General features: G+C 33.5%; 2 protein-coding genes across 2 annotated transcripts; both read left to right on the forward strand.

The window, feature by feature from the left end:
* Window positions 1-917: 917 nt before the first annotated feature.
* LOC104900397 (GDSL esterase/lipase 1-like) lies at window positions 918-10663 on the forward strand. Its single transcript, XM_010687813.2, has 5 exons — window positions 918-1146; window positions 1263-1384; window positions 1640-1873; window positions 5948-6200; window positions 10431-10663. The coding sequence occupies exons 1-5, from the start codon at window positions 918-920 to the stop codon at window positions 10661-10663; spliced, it is 1071 nt and encodes a 356-aa protein (XP_010686115.2).
* Window positions 10664-17221: 6558 nt separating this feature from the next.
* On the forward strand, window positions 17222-22548 carry LOC104899698 (GDSL lipase). The gene is made up of 5 exons (XM_048648298.1): window positions 17222-17513; window positions 17629-17750; window positions 18326-18559; window positions 19311-19563; window positions 22049-22548. The coding sequence occupies exons 1-5, from the start codon at window positions 17243-17245 to the stop codon at window positions 22282-22284; spliced, it is 1116 nt and encodes a 371-aa protein (XP_048504255.1). The 5' UTR covers window positions 17222-17242; the 3' UTR covers window positions 22285-22548.
* The last annotated feature ends 219 nt before the right edge of the window (window positions 22549-22767 follow it).

A 22767-nucleotide genomic window follows, 5' to 3' on the forward strand; every position in this document is an offset into this window, starting at 1 on the left:
TATATCATCACACAATCACCCCAAAAGCTTAAGGGTAGACTTGCTTGCAATCTAAGGGCTCTAGCCATTTGAAGCTCATTTTTGTGCTTTCTTTCAACCCTCCCATTAGGTTGGGGTCTGTCAACACAGGTAGTTTGGAGCACAACTCCTTTTCAGCAAAGAATTCTCTACAAGCAAGGCCCATCATCAAATTCTACGACATTATCTGATATGATAAATTTAATTGTTTTTCCAAATTAATTTTCAGCAAAGTTACTGAAATGTTAAATCACAGGTTTATTGATGGGACTACTATTATAAAACTCCATTCAAAGTTGAAACTTAGCAATAAAAAACGATAGTTGAGACTGTTTTTGTTTGCACAATAATAATTGGGACTGATTAAATCAATTTTTCCTTCAAAAAGTAACTATGATTTATGGACCAAACAACTGATCCTTTAAGGTGGGAAAAGGAGAAGGCATAAGAAGGAAAGAAATTTACCAATGACGGAATAAATCAAAACAATTTGGATCATGGATAAATGTGAAAAGAGGAAAGCAATTTTGAGTAATGAATAGCACACATATAGTATACTTTGATTGTCTCAACTTATATTCCTATTTGTCTTTTAAGGAGTCGAAGTTGAAAATTTTCCACGGCAAAAACTATTATCGTATGAGATTTTGTTCAATATATTTCAATGTCTATTCAGAAAATATCAACTTTTAAAATTTCACTTCTACATAATTAAATTAAAACAAATTGTGTATGGGAGAACAAGAAAAAAGTAAAATGTGAAATTGTCTAATAAATAGACAGATCATATGGCAATACACTCAAATCGAAGGGAGTATTTACTAGCAACTCATCGCTCCAAAAGTTGTAAGGGAACTAAAAGAACTCAAAAGCTAGTTTCGGTTTACAAGGCAAATAGAATGAGAAACATGCTCGCTAAATTGGCACTCTACGCAACTCTTCTCTTTTGTTCTTCCGCGACCTCCAATGCACAAGACAAGACTCCATTGTTCATTTTCGGCGATTCACTCTACGACACCGGTATGTCCGCGTATGGCGGCGTTAAGGGAGTTGGAGCTAAGTATTGGCCTTATAGTCAGAAACCTGGTAAGAGATACTCTAACGGCCTCGTCATCCCTGATTTCATAGGTATTGTTTATGATATATGTCATTTGAATTTATCATCATCATAGAGCTGAACTTACGTATATTTTGATCATACTAATTTGTTCAATATTTCTTGTTTTAATGCCTTGTTTTGGCAGCTCAATTTTCGGGTTTGCCAATTTTGAAACCATATTTGTTACCAGGGAATAAGAACTACACCGAGGGCGTCAATTTTGCTTCCGCAACTGCCTGTGTTCTTCCTGAAACTTGTTCTAAGGCGGTAAAAAATATTGTTGTGCAACCATATTTTCTATGAAGTTAAAAGAAAACTTTTCAAATGGTTACATCAGATAGTCTCATTCTTATGTTGATTTTACTCATGGTTTAATTATTTGGACTCTTCATATATTGTTCATATTAAGTCAAAAATTGTGTAAGTATAATTAACTAACATCTTAACATTGGTCTTATAGCTGAATTCTGATTTGAATTGCATAATTTTGATTCTTTATTTTCTGGGTTGGGGTGTTGACAGATAAATTTGAAGATGCAATTGGACTATTTTGACCAAATGGTGCAAATATTAAAACAGCAAGTTGGAAAATCAGAGGCGAACAGGATTTTACATAAAGCAGTATACTTGTTCAACATTGGAGAAAATGATTATACTACCCTTCTCCAGGAGAACATCAGTAAACTGCCTCTCTCCCCTTCTGATAAGATCACCTACATAAAACAAGTACTTGGCAACCTTACCATCCACATCAAGGTATGAACCACTGAAAATCTGTAGCGTAATTATAGTAAATTAATTAATATCTTCGAAAGTTCACATTGAAACAAATCGACCAAGATATCCACATGATATAGTTTTTATAAGCATTAAATGCATGTCTTAAAATGAAAACAATTTATAAATTCATGACAAGATTTCACATCATTTGAGGTAATAAATGTTTGATTCAAATTCTTATTTCTATTTTAAGCTTCTTATACATAGCCCTAAAAGCTATGTATATCATTTTCCTAAATTTTATGTGATAGAAATAACATGATGGTTACTTAGGTACAATAGAAAAACCTCTTATAAGGCAGAGTTATTATGATTTGTCGTAACACCAGAATTCTTTTTTTCTATTTTATAGGGTGATTTTTTTTATTTTTTTGGAGACAATTTTAAACGTTTTATAATAAGTACGGCTATCCCAAACAATGTAGAGGTTTCATAGTCTCGATTAAAATGATATCCTTTTATCATATTATACTTCCTTTGCAACTCTAAATAATATATATAAGTGAATAAAATTATATCCTTCTATCTCAATTAAACAGTAAAATGAAAGAAACAAAAAAAAAAAAAATTATACTTCTGTTTCTTTATTTTTTTGAAATTAATACTTCTGTTTCTAAAGAAATACAATGTGTTATTCAACTTTCTTTGTATCTATACTAATATATTAAAAGGCGTGCGAAAATAAGAAAATGTGCCACGTGGTGCTCTCCATAGGGAGTTTTAGAGGGTGTTTGGTATGGAAAACGTAAACGGAATGGAAAGGATTTGGATAAGGAGGGGAAATGGAAATAATAACTGTTACCTTTAATTGTTGTTTGGTATCCTAGTGGAATGAAACAATTGAAAGGATTATGATTGAGGAAGGAAACGTGATTTGTTTCCACTAGTTTGATAAGGGTAACAAATGGGGGGATTATGTTTCCCCTTGGAAACGGTATTTGTTACTTAACACTCATACCAAACAATTAGAAATTGAAACACTTATTTGAATCCGTTTCCTACATCAAAATTTTCCATACCAAACACCCTGTTAGTTCATGTAATCCATGTACAATAAAAAAATTAAGAAATTGCATAGTATAGGATTTGATCCCAAAACCTCAAGTACATATACTAAAGTTCCACTAGGCTAAGTTGTATTTAGTGTTATTATCATAAAGTATTATATTAATAAATGAAATTTTTTCTTACCCGGAGCATAACCCGGACCTAATAACTAGTTTAAGTTCATAAAATGCATAGAGCGAAAAACAAATTGTAGTCATCCATATAAGCAGTATTACAAACAATAATTACGGTTTAAGTCGGAAAAATGAGAATCTTAAATAAAATTATGATAAAAACAAGAAACTTGATAAGATATTAGAGGAATGGAAAATGAAAGATTGCAAAAATTAGAGATGGAAATATCCAGCGGATGATCCGATCACCCGCTTCACCCGCACTATTAAACGGATGGAAAACCCGGTTTAAACGGATGAGAGGCGGGTGACGGGTTAACGGGTGACGGATTCGGGTCGGATTCGGGTGATGATTTTTCATCCATCACCCGGTCCATCACCCGGTTACCACCCGACCCATCACCCGTTTATATATATATATATATATATATATATATATATATATATACACACTACCTTCTCTCACCTAAAATGTCATTATTTCCTGGGATGCAAATTCATGTGCAGCATTTGAAGGGTAGAATGTCATTTAAGGTTTCTGACGAAAGATACACAAGAGGTAGTTGTGGGTTTTATATTGTTGGGCTACTGGATTTTTTTCTCCCTTCACCCGATAATCACCCGATCCATCCGTTTCACCCGCGGGTGATGGATGGATGGATTCGGGTGAACATTTATGCGGGTGATGGATGGATCGGGTGAAGCGGGTGGATGCGGGTGATGGATGCGGGTGACGATCCACCCGCCCCGAACCCGATCCATTTCCATCTCTAGCAAAAATTATTAAGGAAAGTTGAAGAAGGAGAGAGAGAATCAGAGAAAGAATTAAAGAGGGAAGTAATAAAGATTTGCAATCCTTAGAGAGGGAAAGAATTAAAGAGGGAAGTAATAAAGATTTGCAATCCTTAGAGAGGGAAAGAACTAAACCTTAATATTAGGCAAAACTTATGTTTTTGCCTTTTTGGTAGAGAAAAGGATAGTCAATTGATGAAAAAAAAAAAAACCTTGGCCTCAAAAATTGAGGCCCTGTGCTATACAGCTGCTTGCAGAGCCTTATATAAGTCAAGTGGGAAGCTACGATATCCCCCAATGAAATATCTTTTTTATCCTTAGCTAAATATATATACTTAATTGGATATTCAGATTTTCTATAATTATATCATTTCCTAATTTAAAGATGGGTCAAAATTTCCTATAATAAACTAAATAAGCATTAACAAAGTAACTTGACATAATGAGAAAAATAGTTACGCAATAAAAAAACTTACAATGTTAATTTGACTACAAAACTTTACATCTAAATGTTTATCTCAATTTTGAAAAATATTATAGATTACAGTAGTTTATATAACAATAATTATATATTTTGATGACATTTATTAAGAATAAACTCAAACAATTGACACACACATCACGTGCATAGAGGACTAGTAATAAGTTATTGTAAGGGTTTTTTTTTTTTTTTTGGTAAGCAAGTCAGCTCATATATTAAACGCACGGCACATTACAACCACAAAGTCAAGCAAGATCAAACCCCTAGGTTAGACCACTTGCAAGACCAACAACACTACTTACAAACATCCAAAGAAAGCTCTCTAATCCAAGTTCTATCTGCTTGAGCTCGCTTTTTAGCATAGCTACAATGAGCTCTTTCTATTACATTCAATTGCACTCTATGACTCATAACAGACGTTGCTATTACTTTCTGGTTCCAGTAAACTTCATTCCTCGTCCACCAGACATGGTATACCATAGCAGCCACACTAGTAGCATAAACTTGCTTCTTGAATCTAGAGACTCTACTACGAGCAATTTCCCTTAATAGACAAGGAACACTAGTACTTGTAGTCTCCCATTTCAGCCAGGTTTTAATTCTCTGCAAAATCTCAGCACCATAGCAGCATCTAAAGAACAGGTGCTCTTGGGTTTCTTCTTCATTATCACAAATGAGACATCTAGGGTGTTCACTGATTCCGTATGCATACAATCTTCCAGATGTTTGCATCCTATTCTGCATTACTAGCCATAGAAAAAACGATGCTTAGGTGTAACCATTCTGCACCATACCATCTTGTCCCAGTGGACTCTAGCATGTACTCCCACCATTTGCTTGTAAGTATCTTGCACTGAGTATCTGAGCATCCTAGTGAGCTGTGTTTCTTCCATAACCTCTTTGGCATAAAACAGCTGAACTGAACTGAATTGAATTGAATTATATTGAATGTAATAAATATATAAATAATATTTTAACAATAATAATATGAATATTAGATTTAATAATATAATAATATTTAGTAATAAAAATAATGATTGGGTCAGACCGCGCAAAATCGCATCATAAACCGTTTTGACGCGGTTTGATTGATTTACGGGTTAAAAACATGGGTTTATTTGTGCTTTTGATCGACCTAAATCATGTTCCTCCTATTAATAATAGTAATAATAGTAATAATAATGAGTAAAACTATAATAAACAAAACAATATATAGAAATAATAATAATAATAATAATATAAAAATAAAAAAATAATGATAATAATAATAATAATAATAATAATAATAATAATAATAATAGTAATAAGAGTAATTAGTAAAATAATTTAGACCAACATAATAATAATATTTAACAAAATGGTTATAAAAGAATGGAGGTGAACTGAATTGAAAATAAGTTGGGGAGAACATACCTAAGTCAGCCTCATATAAAACCTTTTGTTATACTATGATGACTCTTAAGTTTTGCTACTAGCTAGCTAGTCAGATACATATGATTCTCATTATCAAAGAGGATTTATTTCCAAATAAATATATATAGCTCAACTAATTACAAAATGAGTAATTTATGTGGTATATGTCTATGCTTGATTCAGTCCATCTATAATCAAGGGGGAAGAAAGTTTGCATTTCAAAATATTGGTCCTCTTGGGTGCATGCCATCGATGAAGTATATGCTAAGATATGAAGGAGCCTGTGCGCCGGAGCCACAAGAGCTAGCTATGATGCACAATGCTGAATTTGCTGCAGTAGCTAACAGGTTGCAAAGCAATTTAGCTGGGTTTAAGTACTCAATATATGACTTCTATGCCGCAGTACATAAGCGTGTCTTAGATGGCAATACATACGGTACGTTCAGATTTTAGTCATTTGGTTTAATCTGATTTTCTTCCTTTCAGAATTTCAACTCTTCTACCGAAGAAAATCGAGTTTCTGTTTCGAAAAAATTCAAGCACGCATCGCGTGCAAAAAATTCTAGTCGTGCTAGATCTCATGCACTATAGCTTGCATTTTTGTATCCCATTTAGACTGTGCACAGTAAGAAAGGTATTTAAAGTTTTATTTTAGGGAAAATTGAAAATGTGATTAAAAATAATATATCGTCCTAGCTAGGCTTATTTTTCCTCATCTTTTTAAATTTACCAATTGACGGATTTCGTCAAATAAATCATCCTCAAAAAGGTTTTAAGAACGATTATATCACCTCTCTTTTTTTCACTAGAAAGTCTACAAGGTTTAAACCCTTCTTTAAGAACAACTTGCTGGATGAAATTCATCTATTGATATGTATTTAAAGAGATTTAGGTCATATAAGGTGTTTATTTTTTTTAAAAAAATGAACTGATAAGGTGCTTATTTTGAAAATTGTGATTTTAAAGATGGTAAAAATTAAAAGATCCCAAAAATAACACATATATGATTAGCGTGTTTGGTCTAAATCACTACTATGTGCATATGGACATGGTCATTGGTAAAAGATGTCACTTGAAGATTGAAATAGCAATATAAGGCAATGTGCGTAAATGGGAATATGCACCAAGTACATATAGAGGATGGTGCAGTAGCCTCTCCTAAACAACGTAGTTTTAACATTTTAAGAGTCCATGATTTTGAGAAAAATGCTGTTATCTATCTCTATTATATAAGGGAAGGGGGGAGCAATGGTGTCCTCTTTTGAAATGCCTATTTTGCCCCCCTTCCCTTTCTAAATTATAAAAGGAATGTCAAAATCAAAATCGACACTCAAAGAAAACTACCGCCAATTAATTTACAACACTCACTCACAAATCACTTAAAAGCAAAAACTTTACAAGTCACTCATACAATTGAGAAAATCGCGTTATAAAAATCACGCAAATCACTCAAATAATCAAGAAACTTTATTAAAACTTAAAATTAACATTCAAACTAAAACTAACACTAGGGGAAAAAAAAGGAAGGGCTGCGCAGGAAGGGTTGCGCCTTTCTTAAAAGCGCAGCCCCACTAGTGAAGGGCTGCGCTTTTTTAAAAAAGCGCAGCCCTACAAAACAGAAGGGCTGCGCTTTTAAGAAAAGCGCAGCCCTTCTTACACTCAGAAGGGCTGCGCTTTTCTTAAAAGCGCAGCCCTTCACAGTGAAGGGCTGCGTTTTTTGGGGCACGCGCAGCCCTTCATGGGCTTTTTTTTTATTTTGAAAAAAACGCGTTGGGCTTAAAATAAGACAAAGTGACTAGGGTTTACTCCAACCCTCCCTCATTCTCTCAGTCTCTCGCGCGCTCATTCTCTCAACCCTCACAAAATCTCATTCTCTCTCTCCTCTCTCACAACGACGTCTCTCATTACTCTCTCTCTCTTTTCTTTGCTAAATTTATTCATCTTCTTCCACTTCTGGTTTTCTGGATTTTGATTTTTAGCTTACTTCTCATTCAAATGTTTTGCTTTGTTTCGTCTCCTCACAAAATGATTCAGATTCATCTGCTAATTTGTTTCGCAACCCAATTTGTTTGCGTTCCTTGCAATGTTTCAATCTGAATCATTTTCTTCCGTCTCTCTCGTCTCAATCTCTCTCGTCTCTCATTCCGGTGAGCATAACACAGTTCCTTTCACCCTCGTCTCTCAATCTCTGTTCACCAACATTTCAATTTGTGCTTTCCAACCCAACTGTAGCGACGAGTTTGGCGGTGATGTCTCTCGTCTCAATCTGCCGAAGTCGAAGGCGTGATGTCTCTCTCCGACGAGTTTGGCGGTGGTCTTGTTAGAGATTTCAACCTCAGATCTATTATTTTAGGTTTTTTTTCATTTTTTATCATTTTTTTGTTTATTTTCAGATTAATTTATTTTTTTAGGGTTATTTTTTTCATTTTTGTTAATTTATTTTTTTTTTTTACAATTTTTTTGTCATTTTTGGTTATTTTTTCATTTTTTGTTAATTTCTGTTCTTATTTTCGTTCCTTTTTTTTTCTATTGTTCGTTTTTTTTTCATTTCAACACTAAGATTTCTGGAGTAATTATTGTTTTGTTATATCTGTTATTTAATTTCAGTTGTATATTATTACATTATTTTGGTTATTTAATGATATTCATCACGCCTTTGGTTGCTGCTGCTTTATCAGATTATATATTATTTCAATTTTTTTTTTTTTTAGTCTAAAAGGGCTGCGCGTTTTACCTAAAAGCGCAGCCCTTCACTTGTCGAAGGGCTGCGTTTTTAGGTAAAAAGCGCAGCCCTTCACTTGTAGAAGGGCTGCGCTTTTTAGTAAAAAGCGCAGCCCTTCGTTGTGAAGGGCTGCGCTTTATGAAAAGTGAAGGGCTGCTATTGAAAGGGCTGCGCTCAAAAAGCGCAGCCCTACAGGCCATTTTCAGCGGAGCCCTTCTTCATTTTTCCACTAGTGTAATTAATAACCTAGAACGTGAATACATACAAAAACATTTACAAAAATTTACTTACAAATCACTATTCTCAAGAACCATTCACAATAAATGGTGGGGCCATGATAAAAAATAGAGGTGTATTTGTAGTGAAATAAGAATTTAGAAGTTAGACAAGAAAAAAATTTATTACTTTTCTATAGTGTTTCCTATATATAATAAAACTTTTAGCTATATTTGGACCTATCTTTTTCTATTATATAATAGCGATTAATTATCAAGGTAAAAAGGTTTATGTAAAATATCATTCAAGAATTAAAGTACAACATATATCTCTATGATATAAGGGAAGGGAGGGAGCTATGTTGTCCCCGAATGAAGAGACTATGTTACCCCCTTCCCATTCTAAATTACAAATTTACTTACAAATCAAAGGTGACTACTTACAAAATACCAAAAATATAATTATAACAATCACTCACAAACTACAACTTATGAAAAAATTGACTTGAAATCAAAGTGTCCACTTTTCTTTACACTTTATGAATTACTATACTTAATTCAAAAATCAACTAAAACATTATAATATTAGAAATCATAAATAAATTCAATAAAATGTCTATTTTGTTCATAGAATTTAACTTTGAAAAGTAAAAAAAAAAAAAAGAATGGTGAGAGACTTAAGTGACAGAAACTAAACCAATCAAATTTTACAATTAAAAACAATTATAATTCGTATGTCTAATGTTCAAATATTGACTCTTATGCTGAAGAAAATCGAGTTTCTGTTTCGAAAAAACATTCAAGCACGCATCGCGTGCAAAAATTTCTAGTACAAATATATTAAAAGGCGTGCGAAAACAAGAAACTGTGCCACGTGGCACTCTTATAGTGAGTTTTACTCCATGTAATCGACGTATAATAAAAAAATAAGAAATTGCATAGTAAGGGGTTTGATCTCGAGACCTCAAGTATATATACTTAAGTTCTAACCACTAGGCTAAGTTATATTTAGTGTTATTATCATAAAGTATTATATTAATAAATGAAATTTTTTCTTACTCGGGACATAGCCCGGGCCTAATAACTACTCCCTCCGTCCCAAAATATAGTTCTCATTTTATTTTGCACAGTCTCCAAGACATACCTTTGACCGACGATATCTTCTATTTCTTATTAGTAAAAAATATAAAAAGTTGATATTACGAATTTACACATTAAGACGAATCTAACAAGACCCCTCATGAATATGTTTTTTTGTATACATTAGTAAGGATATTTGGTCAAAGTTTTTAAAATTTGACTCCCAAAATAGAAATGGGAACTATATTTTGGGACGGAGGGAGTAGTTTCTTTCTTTAAATCTTGCAACTTGCTTAACCTTTTCAAATATGATTGATAGCAAGATTATTTTTTAAAAAAATTGAATTTTAAAAGGTAAATTCTTTTAGTTTACACTAGATATTCTTTTTATTATGACCTATTTTCTTTCGTAATTGAAGATTTACATGTTCTTAAATTTTAAATGATGTATTCTTTTACAAGAATAATATGTTGTTTTGGGTGTACAATGAGCAGATTGAGCACTATGCACTCGAATGCATAATCCACGCTTTGAATTACAATGGTCTTGTGAAATGAGATTTGCTTACAAATTTCTTCCACCAATAGCTTATATGGACACAAAAACTAGGATCTTTGATCTAATTACATGATATGAAATTGATGATAGGTTTTAAGGAAAGTGAAACAGCATGCTGTGGAAGTGGAGCCTTCAATGGTGATAACACTTGCCAGAATATGGGCCGGACCTTCTCGGTTTGCAGCCATCCCAAAGATTATTTGTGGTTTGATGCTTGGCATCCGACAGCAAGAGCTTGCCAGCAATTTGCAGAAGAATTCTGGAGTGGAAAATCCAACGTTGTAGCTCCTTGCAATTTGCGGAGTTTGTTTGCTATGGGTTGATTAAGTTCCGTCCAAGTTCTACCTGTAACTGATGGTATATGGAAGGTCCAAGGTCATAAAATTCAGATTAACGCCAATACGCCATGCAAAGGTCAATAATTGATAAATATTATCAAAGGTCCAAGGTCAATAATGCAGATAACTTCTTTTTTCATGTTGATTTTAATACCCAAGGTGATAATTCAGCCAATTAAACAAGTCAAGTTAAAAAAAAGGCACCCTATTGCCAGGGCCTATATCTATCAGATTGTTATCATATTTAATAGAGGTCAATTTGTCAAATCGGTTTAGAAAAAATAGTCACCTGAAGTTACTTTCTCCCTTTTTTTTTAATTTGTTATATTTCCATTTTAGGAAATCAAACTATCAAAATATATATATATTATATATATATATATATATATTTATATATATATATATTTATATATCGATGTATGGGACCACATGATCAGTGTAGGTTATGCATCACAACTTGTTATTTCAAGAACCTTATAAGATAATGTGTTGTGTTGAATTATTAAAATTAAGGAAAAATTAATAAGAACAATCTCAATTATGGCTCCCCTTGACAAAAACGTTCCTAACTTTAATTTAATATTGTTTAGTCTCAACTTTGAGGGGTCTTTTACAAAAGTGGTCCCAGCAAGTTGCTTACCTGCTAGAGTAGTTAATCGTGTTTTTTCTTCTTCTTCCTCTTCTTCTTTCCCTTATCCTTCATTCTTTCCATGCCCCTTTCTTTTCCACCCTCACAACCCTCCCCCCCGCCACCCCGAAACACCCTATCCCCCTCCGCTGCCACCTCGAAACACTCCTAACCCCCTCCTCTGCTACCGTCCAAATTTGTTCTCTTCTCAATTGCGTATGTCTTTTTATGACTGGAGTTAGTTATGGTGCTTACAGACAAAAAATTATTAAATTGAAGAAATGGCACAAAAATCAGAGCAAGAAAACAAATTTTAAACTCAAAGCAAGAAATCACTACTATGTATCTCAAACTCATTAACTCTTTGAAATCACTAGTGGAAAAAACCTTATCTCTCACTTGGCAACAGATTCAGTTTTTACAAAATCGTATCCGAAATCAATAAAAAATGGGAGGGAAAACTGGACGAAAAATCTGATTCTGTCCTTTAGTAAACTGGACTAGATTGTAGAAACTGCTGCGGTTTTCTAAAATCTCATCCGATTCACGTTTTAAAAAAACAAGTACAAGCAAGTGTCATTGTACATGCCCAAAATAACGCGCGTCTTTGTGCAGGCCCAACGCATTGATTAGCTCTCATTTGCCAAAAGATCCCCATACTTGATCTCTCTCCTCCCTCATTAAAAAATTAGACCATATCTCCCTCTCTCTTTCTCTCTCTCTCTCTCTCTCTCCTCTCTACTCCTCCCACACACCCGTAGATCGAACCCTAACCCGAATTCTCACTCAGCTCCCTCCTTTCTCCTCTCGCCTCTCATAAACGCACCCACCTCTTTCTCTCTCTTCTCTCTGTACTCCTCCCTCACAAAACGAAGAACGAAGAATGAAAATGAAGAGCGAAAATGAAGATCGAAAATGAAGAACGAAGAAATGAAATGAAGAACAAAGTGAAGAGCGAAACGAAGAACGAAGAATTGAAGATATGTACACAAGAAATTGGTTCGTTTGAGTTTTTATGGGATTTAGTTTTTGTATCTAGTTGTAGTTTTTTTTCATTTATTTTGGGATTTAGTTTTTAGATCTAGTTTTGGGTGTAGGTTTTTATTTCGTTTTTTTGGGCTCTCATTTTCGTTTCGTTTTTTTAGGCTTCCATTTTCGTTTGATTTTTTGTTCGAACTCTTAATTTTCGTTTTATCTGGGTAGTGTTTTTTAGTTTCTTCGTTTTATAATTTTCGTTTTTTTTGTATATGTTGGAATTTTCGTATACTTAGTGACTGGATGCTTCTCAATTTTGTTTGCATTAACCATTGCAATTTTTCATATTCATTAGTCTGGATTTACTTCTAAGATGTGGTTTGCAACATAAATGTTATATGTTGCTGGTGTTGACTGAGATGTGGATTTAGTCTCAATTTTTGTTTGCATAACCATTGCAATGTTGTATGTTAACTGGATGTGGTTTGCAATTTTCGTATACGTTGCTTCTGAGATGTGGTTTGCGACATATAATCTTTACAATCTAATTTTCGTTTTCTTTTTCGTATATATTGTATAAGTGGTAAATTTCATATATTGTAATTTTCTGTTTATATGTTAAATTGTTGTTTTTGTGTATTTGTGTAATTTTATCTATTTATATTAAAATATTGTTTCTATGTATTTATGTTTAGTTTCATATATATGTATTTTGTATAATTTTTGTTTTTATGTATAATGTATTATTTTTGTGTATATATATTTTGTTATATTTTTGGACTTTGAGTACTCTAATCCAAATACACGGTGAAACTATGAGAGTGAGATGTGAAATGTGCAGACTTGCAGCCTGCAGGTCTGCACTTTTTTTTATATGCATTTCAATAATCAGCTGCGATTTTGAGGTAAAAACTGCATCAGTTAATATGATTAACTGATCCGGTTTTCTTTCAAAACCGCATCAGTAAATAATTACTGATTCGGTTTTGGACCGGATCAGTAAATATGTTAGATCTATTGCGAGCCCATCCAATACGGACCAAAATCGATTCAGTAAGTCCAATTTTGACCGCATCAGATAGGCTTTTTTTCACTAGTGAATATTTCGGAAGTGGTACCACAAATTAACACGAAATTAAATATAGATCATCAAAATTGAAGAAAACCCAACAAAATTGAAGTAAGAAAAACAGATGGGTTGAGGTTTATACCGGGTTTGAAATGTTGAATATCTCTATTACATAAGGGAAGGGGGGAGCAACGGTGTCCTTTTTTGAACTGACTATTTTGGCCCCCTTTCCTTTCTAAATTACAAAATACTTGCTTGATTAGCTTCTACTTAATTAGCTTATATGAGGAAAATTAAAGTTTCCTCTTATTATAACTTTATAGAAATAAAATACCTGCTTGATTAGCTTCTACTTTCACTGATCAACAAATATGTTTCATGTTATTATTATTGACGACTACACATACATAGCTTTTTATGCACGCGATGCGTGCGATGACATTTTTAGGCCTAATTATTTCTAAGTAGTAAACAAAAAGAAAATGCAAGTTAGTATTTAAGTTCACCTCCATTTTGTAGAAATAAGATTCTTTGAACTACAATCAAATATTATTTAAAAACACTTTAATAAATAAGTATAAATAATGAACAAATAACGGTATTTTATTTCTATAAAATGCTTTGCAAAAATCATTTCATGCGAAATCAGATTGTGTATGAAAAATTTGAAATTTCATTTCACCTATAATTGAAAATCAAAGTGTTCAAATTTAGAAAAGGAGAAAAATTAAAAACGACCATTTCATGCAAAATCAGATTGTGTATGAAAAACTTAAATTTCCTTTCAAATATAATTGAAACTCAAAGTGTGAACATTTAGAAAAGGAGAAAAAATTAAAATGATGAAAATTCTTAAATATCCTGTGAAATCAGAATTTAGAAGTTAGACAAGGAAAAAAAAACTAAAATTGTATTATACTTTTCGGTTACAATTTTGGGATCATAGAGAAATTACTGAAATCCATATAAAAAACTATTATAAATTACAAAAATGAATAAAACCAAAAAAAAAACGTGACGATATATAGTAAAGAACATCATACTGATTATAAAAGAACATACGCATATAAGACTTGAGAAACAAAAAACTATTCAAAATCACAAAAATGAATGACAACAGAAAAAGAACATGGAAGAATCTTATTCACAAAATAGAGGTGAACTTACATACTAACTTGCATTTTCAGTTTGTTTACTACTTAGTATTAGGCCTAAAAATATCATCGCATGCATCGCGTGCACAAAAGGCTAGTATGGTTTAAACCAAGAAAAATCTCGAAATTTGAAGGAGAGAGAAAAAAAAAAGACATAGAAACAAACTTGATTTTCATGCGAGAAAGACAATCAGTAATAGAAGTATCAATCTGCATCTTATTTTCTTTAATGGAGTCAAAGAAGTAGCTAGCATAATAATGGGTATATCTTAACAATCGGGCATGAGTTCATCATTTTGTATCCCCTCCTTCAAGCTAGAGACAATATTATCTCCTTCCAACAATGGTGTTTTTTCTCTCACAATTTGCAGACAAAATTCAGAGGCAAATCATCGTCCTCCACATAACCTTATGAACATATACTTGTGGAGACCCTTTTTTGTGTTTCCTCTTTCTCAGTTTTGGTTGCCATAAAATTACTTCTTCCTCCTTTTGTTGTTCAATTTCACTAGTAGAATAATTGCTTATTATTACGGTTTTAGCTATATGCAGCAATAAATCACGTCAAAAGAAAAGAAAATTTGAAAATTAACCTATTGTTGCGGTTCTGGGTGGGAACCACAACAATAGATGTCGACGGGAAATTTTCAAAATTGTTTGACTAGTTTGACCAGATCTATTGCTGCTATTGCCATCAAAAACCGCAGTAATAGATTAAAATATTAATATTTTGATCAACACTAGATTATCATTTTAATCTATTGTTGTAGTTTTCTTTAAAAACCGCAGCAATAAAAGCCTCAATATTATATAATAATATTTGAGTCGCACACTCGGACAAACCTAGATCACTAAACCCCTCACTTCTCAGTTCTCCCTCTCTCTCATGGCAGATCTATTTCTCCCTCTCAATCCTCTCACCCTCTCTCATTCCCATCTCTCATGGCGCCTCCCTCGCTAACTTTCGCTCCTTTCTTTGTCTCTTACTTTCGCTGCTCCTCCTTTCTTCGTCTCTCACTTTCGCTGCTCCTTCGTGCTCACCACCGGCGTCGCATATAGAAAATAGGGGGAAGTGAAGGTTCGAAGGTTCGCCGCCAACGAAACAGTTGTTGCGGTTTGAAGTGAAGCAACGGTTCGAAGTGAAGCAATGATTTGAAGTGAAGGAGGATATTTTCAATTCTCACAACGCCGTCTGCAAGTTCGATTGTTTTCTGAATTTTGGTCGATTTTGAATTATTTTTTTTCAATTTTTGTATGTTTATTTTGTTGGGTTGGATTAGATCTAGTCTGTGTAACGGTGGCTCCAATAATATTTTTTGGATCCTATGTTTTTTTTACCGCCGCTGTTGCCGTGCCTACGATAATATTTGTTTAATTATTTTTATTTTTGTTGTTATTTTTTGGATTTCGTGATTATTTATTTTAGATATCATCTGTATATATTTTTTAGATCTTATTTGTATTTTCTGATTTCAATATAAAACTTATAATGTCAAGTGTAAATGTTGTAGTTATGGGCTTTGTTAATTCATTTGATGTTTGAATGAATTCCGAAAATTCTGGTTGTGTGGTATTCTTTGTGAAAATGTTGCACGGGTGAAGTATATGACATTAGAAATGTATGATTTTTTTTTATATATAAAAAAAAGCAACCTATTGCTATTGTTGTTGGTAAAATCAACAGCAATAGACTCACCTATTGTTGCTCTTATTACCAAACAACAACAGCAATAGGTTGATTTTAATTTTTTTATATTATTGACACTATTTATTTCAACGGTTTTGGGTAGGAATCTTGTTGCGCCCTTAATTGTTGCGTTTTCGTCATAGTAGGTCCATTTAATGACCGTCGCAATTAGCTTTTATTCTACTAGTGTTTGCTGTTGTTGTTCAATTTGTTGTTGGCGTTCGATGAGAATCTCTCGAGAATATTGTTATTGTTTTTTCTTTCTTTTCTCATTCTCTCTCTTTCTATTTTGCTGGGTTTCTGGGATGTGGGTGAGTTAAAATGGGGTGGCAGGTGGAGGGTGTGGCAGGGGATAGGCAGGGGACGGGAGAGGAATGAGAGGTGAGAGACAAAGAAAGAGATGATAAATGTAAAAATTCCTAAAGGAAAAGGAAAATGAGGTGTTTTTTTAACAGGCTTAGCTGGTAACTTGTGATCCTGGACCACGCGTGTAAAAGACCCCCAAAAATTAATAGTGAACAATATTAAATTAAAATCGGGACTGTTTTTGTTAGGAGCTCATAATTGATCGAGATTGTTCTTTTCAATTTTTCCTAAAATTAAAGGTTTACATGAATGGTCATCCAGGTTTGGTGAGCATTTTTACAAAGTATATGTACTATAACTTAGACTATTGAAACTGATATTAGTTTAATTAGCAAGTAAACAAGTTGTTATATCGGGATGATATTAAAAATTCCTTACTAATATAATACTAACTATATAGGCAAATTGAAAACCTTAACCCAAATACGCAAATTCTAAGTCGTATTTCGCATCGAATTGTATGTTGGATCAGTTTTTGCTCACTAGGCAATATTAAAGGATGTATACGCATAATGAATACAAAATCCCACGCGATATGCGTCCCACGTCCTTATAGAACATTGCATAAACGTGGCTCCCTTGTATCATCCAATGTTTTTCCGATATACAAATACTTCGGCCCACCAATAATCGCCAAGGAATATAAAACAAGAGGATAACCTGGTTCTCATACGAATATTTACTAATGACGTTGACTTTCTTCATGGCAAGAAGAACGAGAACCATATTGGCAACATTTGCGCTATATGCAACTCTACTCTTGCTCTCTCCTACGATCGGCAATGCCCAAGAGAAAACTCCCCTTTTCGTGTTCGGCGATTCGCTGTTCGACACTGGTATGACGTTGTACAACGAGGTCGAGGGAGCTGGAGCTGAGTTTTGGCCTTATGGTGAGACTTACTTCAGGAAGCCTTCTGGGAGGTACTCTGATGGTCGCAACATCCCAGATTTCATAGGTATTATACATTCTGACGTTACTTAAGATTAGATTTGTTTATTAATTTGTTCCATGTATTCTTTTGGTGTGACTTGTGACTTTATATGTTATGTCCGTATTTTGATTTTTGGCAGCTCTATTGGCGGGTTTGCCATTTTTGCGCCCGTATTTGTTACCGGGGCTAAACGATTTTACTCTGGGAATTAATTTTGCTTCTGCAAGTGCTTGTGTGCTCGTTGAAACTCGTCCTGGCACGGTAATTCTTCGACTTTTGTGTGGTTGGGATTGTTCGGTTGCCAGAATGCCTGTACCAAGAAAGCTGATGATCATGTTCTAACATTTATATTTAGGACAAAAGTACAATTTTTATATGTTATTGTTAATGCTGATTTCTGATCAAAATGTTAAAAGTTCTAATAAAACTTCATGTCAGAAAAACTCGTGCTAGGTGAGATAGAAGTAATGATTTTTAATATTTGGGGCTTCTGCTTGTGAGTTCTGAGTTAGGCATTGTACATATGATCACTTTTAAAATACCTTATTAGACGATTGTGATAGTCAAACTAATTTGGGCTCGTTCATGGTCAACTTTAATGTGTTGTTTCTAGATTGAACATCATGTCGTCCTCAATTTGCCCAAAAATACATGATTAATTTACATATTATATGATATGGCTTTCTTTTTCTTTGTTTATAGAGGGAGGTGAATTAGGCCAAGTTTCATTGGGCTTTTGTTGTTTTCTTTTTGTGTGTTTTAATTTTTTAATCATACTCCTATATGACTTTTAACTATTTTGCTTCTCCTAATATCTTCATTTGCTTGGTGTTCAGATAAATTTGGCAACGCAAATATACTATTTCGAACACATGGTAGAAAGATTGAAACAGCAAGTTGGAGAATCAGAAGCCAATAAGCTGTTATCCAAAGCAGTCTACTTGTTTAACATCGGAGGAAATGACTATTTTAGCCTTTTTGAGGGGAATGTCGACGAACTTCCTCTTTCCACTTATAAGAAGAGAGCCTACATGGATCTGATACTTGGTAACCTCACCACCCACTTATACGTAAGAATTACTGAACCATACTTTAATTTCTCCATCTTCTCTTATTTATTAACCCTTCAAATGTGAAAAGTGGTTGGTGTTTTTGTGGGTTTTGTTTCACGTTTCTAACTGATCTTTTCTTGGGCCGAACTGATAGATATGAATGCTAAAACTATGTACCAACAACAAGAGTCTAGTTATTGCGTTTCTAGATGAATTCCTAAAATATATATAAAAAAAAAAAAACTTTACATCAAGGGTCTGTTCGGCAAAAATAGTTGTTGCGGTAGCTGTTAGCTATTTTACTAGCTGTTAGTCGTGAGATATTAATTGTTAGAATTTGACTGTGGAAATAGCTTATATGATAATGAGTGTTTAGTAAAACTAGCTGTTAATTTAAATAAATAACAAAAATAAACTATATTCAATCTTCAAAAGCTATCTGTACCCCAAAAGCTAATATTTATATTTTTCCGAAACCATTAGTTCAAAGACCAAAAGTTATCTCAAACACTACTTCAGCAAACACAACTTTTTACCATTATTAGTGTTTTGGCTTACTTCAAACACTAAAAGCTAACTCAAAAGCTATTGACGAACACACCCTACCTAAGTGTTTGGTTGTCAAACTTTCCATTGAATTTGTCTGCTTGTTTGCCGTTGAATGTTTTAATTAATGAAAGTTAGTGTCCTTTGGGACTTCTTATTTCTAATTGAATAAAAATATAATCTAACTAACTACTTTAGCTGTGCATATGTTTGATTTATCCAGTCTATCTATAACCAAGGAGGAAGGAAGTTTGCATTTCTAAACATTGGGCCTTTTGGGTGCCTGCCATCCATGAAATTCATGCTAGGAATCCAAGAAAGTTGTGCAGAGGAGCCACAAGAGCTAATTAGGATGCATAACGCTGCATTTGTTGCCCTAGCTAACAGATTGCAGACCCAATTAAAAGGGTTCAAGTACACAATATATGACTTCTACACCTCGTTACATCTCCGTGTCTTGTATGGTCACACATATGGTAAGTTTTTTTTTTTTTTTTTGAGGTGTAAAGTTAAACACATTTTGATTATGATGAACTTGCATGAGGGTTATATTGGTGGGTTTTAGCTTATAACGTTTTGTTTTTAAAACCGCAACGGAAATTAGAAATTAAGGGCCCGTTCGTTTTTGTTTTTTGTGTTTCATTTTTTTGTTATTTTGAAAACTAAAAACTGAAAACTGAAAACCAGAAAAAATCAGTTGTCAGTTTTCAAAATCATCATATTCCCAATAAATTTGACTAATTTTTTATTCATTATAGGACATATATCGTATGACTATGAAAATAAAAAAAAAACTAAAAAACAAAAAACCACAATAATAACGAACGGGCCCTAACGTAACAGTTTTACTGCCCAAAAGAAATAGGAGGGATGATAAACATATAACAGGTAGATGTGTTAGATACAAGTTTTCGTGTAACAAATATTGTTGGTGTATATAACAAATATTTTTTGTATAAATAAATATATTGTTTAAATTGTTTTCCTCTTATTTGTTATATGAAACGCAAACAATATTCTTACATACACAAACGATATTTGTTATATACACAAACAATATTTGTTACACAAAAACTTGTGTTAGAAATTTATCAAACCTAAAACAAATAGAGTTTTAAGGTGGTGGTTTGGATTTTAAAAAATTACCAAAATTGTGTGTTTGTCTTGTAAAAGAAGACAAGTGGAACCGTTTGATTGTAATATGAGGATGTTTGGGTCGACACACATAAGCTACCCTCTGAGAGTGTTCGAGGAAACCCCCTCCTATGCCTAAGTTAGTATATTAGCAAAAAAGAATAATTTTTATAACGGAATGTGTAAGTGAGCAAGGATCAATGTAGCAGAGGCGGTTATTAGTCCATGCAATTAGCGCGAAGAAATTGGGCCTCTAAAATATTTGTTTTAATTGTTTGAAGAAAAGACAAAAGAAATTTTTTTGAATCAATAGTAAAACTGTAAGGTAAAGAACAATGAGAACATGAGTTCAATTCTTGTTATTCGCAAAATTCATTACAATTTTGCTGTTTAAACTTTTAAAAATAGTCTCCATTAATCAGGTGTAAATACAAATCTTGTATTTTTTTTTAACTACAAATAATTAGACCAATTTAAAAAAAAAAATGTACAAGATCCCGTTATTTTTTTCCGTCCCTGGATATACCTTAGTTCTCCTATATGTTGATTATCTGCATGGTCCGTTAATGGGCCGCATGCGTGAAATGTGAGTGTGCTGGTGCCATTATTGGGCCCAATAAAGCCTTGAGGTTTTGAAGTAAGAGTTTGTATTGTGTCGGACTCGTCCGACACAATATTCTCGTCGGACCACTTTACTTGAGTTTCAAATAGTCTTCATTTTTTTCAGGTAGTCTTCATTTTTTTTCAGTTAGTCTTAATTTTTTTTCAGTTAGTCCATTATTTCTTTCAGTTGGCCCATTATTTCTTTCAGTTGGTCCATTTTTTGTTTCAGTTGGTCCATTATTTGTTTCAGTTGGTATACATATTACGAAACAAAGTCCAACTGAAACAAAACAAAGTCCAACTGAAAATGGAAAATAGGAAAAGAATGAAGACTGAAATTAAGAATTTCATCAAGAAAACCCTCATACCCAATTTCACCATTAAACAATCCGACGCTTCAAACTGCAAACTCAACAGCCGGAATCTTCGCTGGAAGTTGGAAATTTCGTCGTAAGTGTCGAAATCTTTGACATGATAGTGTTGATCTTGTTCGTCGGGAAATTCGGTGAACGTGACGATGAAAGTCTCGCCATGAAGTAAGAGTTGAACATTGTACCATGCGTTGTCTTCGCCGTTCTAGAACTCAACAAATGGGCCCACCAGTGGCGAGTCTCCGGCGTCGGTGAGGGTGGGTTTTTTGCTGCGTTTTTTGAGTCCCATTTTTTTGGGTTGTTATGGAGGAGAGAGAATGTGGGAAAGTTAGGGGTTTTGAGCTTTGTGAAGGGCCAAAGGAGAGGGTGTTTTGAGGTCACTGGGTCAGCCCGTCTGACAGTAAGTATTTGGTCAGACGGTCTGACCCAATACTTTCACTTGAAGTAATTAAGTAGTTCTTGTCCCGGACGATACGCCCCGAATTATTTACCAACGTGCATTTGTAGTCTCCCAAAATAGAAATAGTATCTTGTCTTTAAATGATTTTTTCCCTCACAAAGATCGACATGAGTATTCTAGCGTAGTTTTTAGTGCATTAGCATATCAAATAAGAGGTTATGGATTCGAGTCTTGAAACAAAAATTTTATTGCTTAACGTCTCATTTGATTGTGTGAGGGAGGGGAGAGTATATGTGGCAGAATTGCATTTATTTGTCTTGGGTTATATATATATATATATATATATATATATATATATATATATATATATATATATATATATATATATATATATATATATATAGATAGATTACATTGATCTTGACATGAATTATGCATGATATTGATATATAGGTTTCAAGGAAAGTGAAACAGCATGTTGTGGAAGTGGACCCTATAATGGTGGATTTACTTGCCAGAAATACGATTACACCTTCTCAGTTTGTAGCACTCCAAGCGATCATCTGTGGTTTGATGCCGGACATCCTACCGAAAAAGCTAACTATCAATTCGCTAAAGAATTATGGACGGGAGGTCCCAACATTGTAGCTCCTTATAACTTGCAGGATTTTATGGCCTTGCCAGGATAGAATAATTGATAGATTAAGCTCAGGATATTTTTGTAGATTGAGCATAATGTAATGGCTACAAGAGCTTATATTATGTGTTAATTGTTGTATAGTTATACATGACGATGAATTCATGCAACCCGGAATTATCCGGCGAATTTAGCAATGGCTGAACATAAGTTCCATCTAATTTAATTTGAGACTTCTCTATATGTAGTACTTTCGCTGGTGGTGCTCTGGTTGTAAAATGTTGTACTTTTAAAGGAATTGCACAAATTGTGGTTTATCAACTTAGGAACTGATAACAACTCGCTACATTAAAGTAATTTTAATGCCTTTACTTTTCATAATCCTTCAAGTATGTTCAAAGGTATTATTCAAAAGAAACAAAATTAAAATTTTCGACATATTCGAAGATAAGTGACGAGATTCTATAAAAAAGGAGCATGGAGACCAATGTATTCAGCCAATTTCGAAGCCACAATGACAGGAATTAAACATTGC

Source organism: Beta vulgaris, chromosome 7 (assembly GCF_026745355.1).
Source record: "Beta vulgaris subsp. vulgaris cultivar EL10 chromosome 7, EL10.2, whole genome shotgun sequence".
In the NCBI taxonomy this organism is placed as follows: Eukaryota; Viridiplantae; Streptophyta; class Magnoliopsida; order Caryophyllales; family Amaranthaceae; genus Beta; species Beta vulgaris.

Excerpts from the sequence above, each read along its gene's own strand:
- LOC104900397 (XM_010687813.2), top strand. The coding sequence starts at position 918 with ATGAGAAACATGCTCGCTAAATTGGCACTCTACGCAACTCTTCTCTTT. Across the intron at positions 1,147-1,262 it reads CGTCATCCCTGATTTCATAG|CTCAATTTTCGGGTTTGCCA; the intron begins GTATTGTTTATG and ends TTGTTTTGGCAG. Across the intron at positions 1,874-5,947 it reads ACCTTACCATCCACATCAAG|TCCATCTATAATCAAGGGGG; the intron begins GTATGAACCACT and ends TGCTTGATTCAG.
- LOC104899698 (XM_048648298.1), top strand. The coding sequence starts at position 17,243 with ATGACGTTGACTTTCTTCATGGCAAGAAGAACGAGAACCATATTGGCA. Across the intron at positions 17,751-18,325 it reads TTGAAACTCGTCCTGGCACG|ATAAATTTGGCAACGCAAAT; the intron begins GTAATTCTTCGA and ends CTTGGTGTTCAG. Across the intron at positions 18,560-19,310 it reads ACCTCACCACCCACTTATAC|TCTATCTATAACCAAGGAGG; the intron begins GTAAGAATTACT and ends TGATTTATCCAG.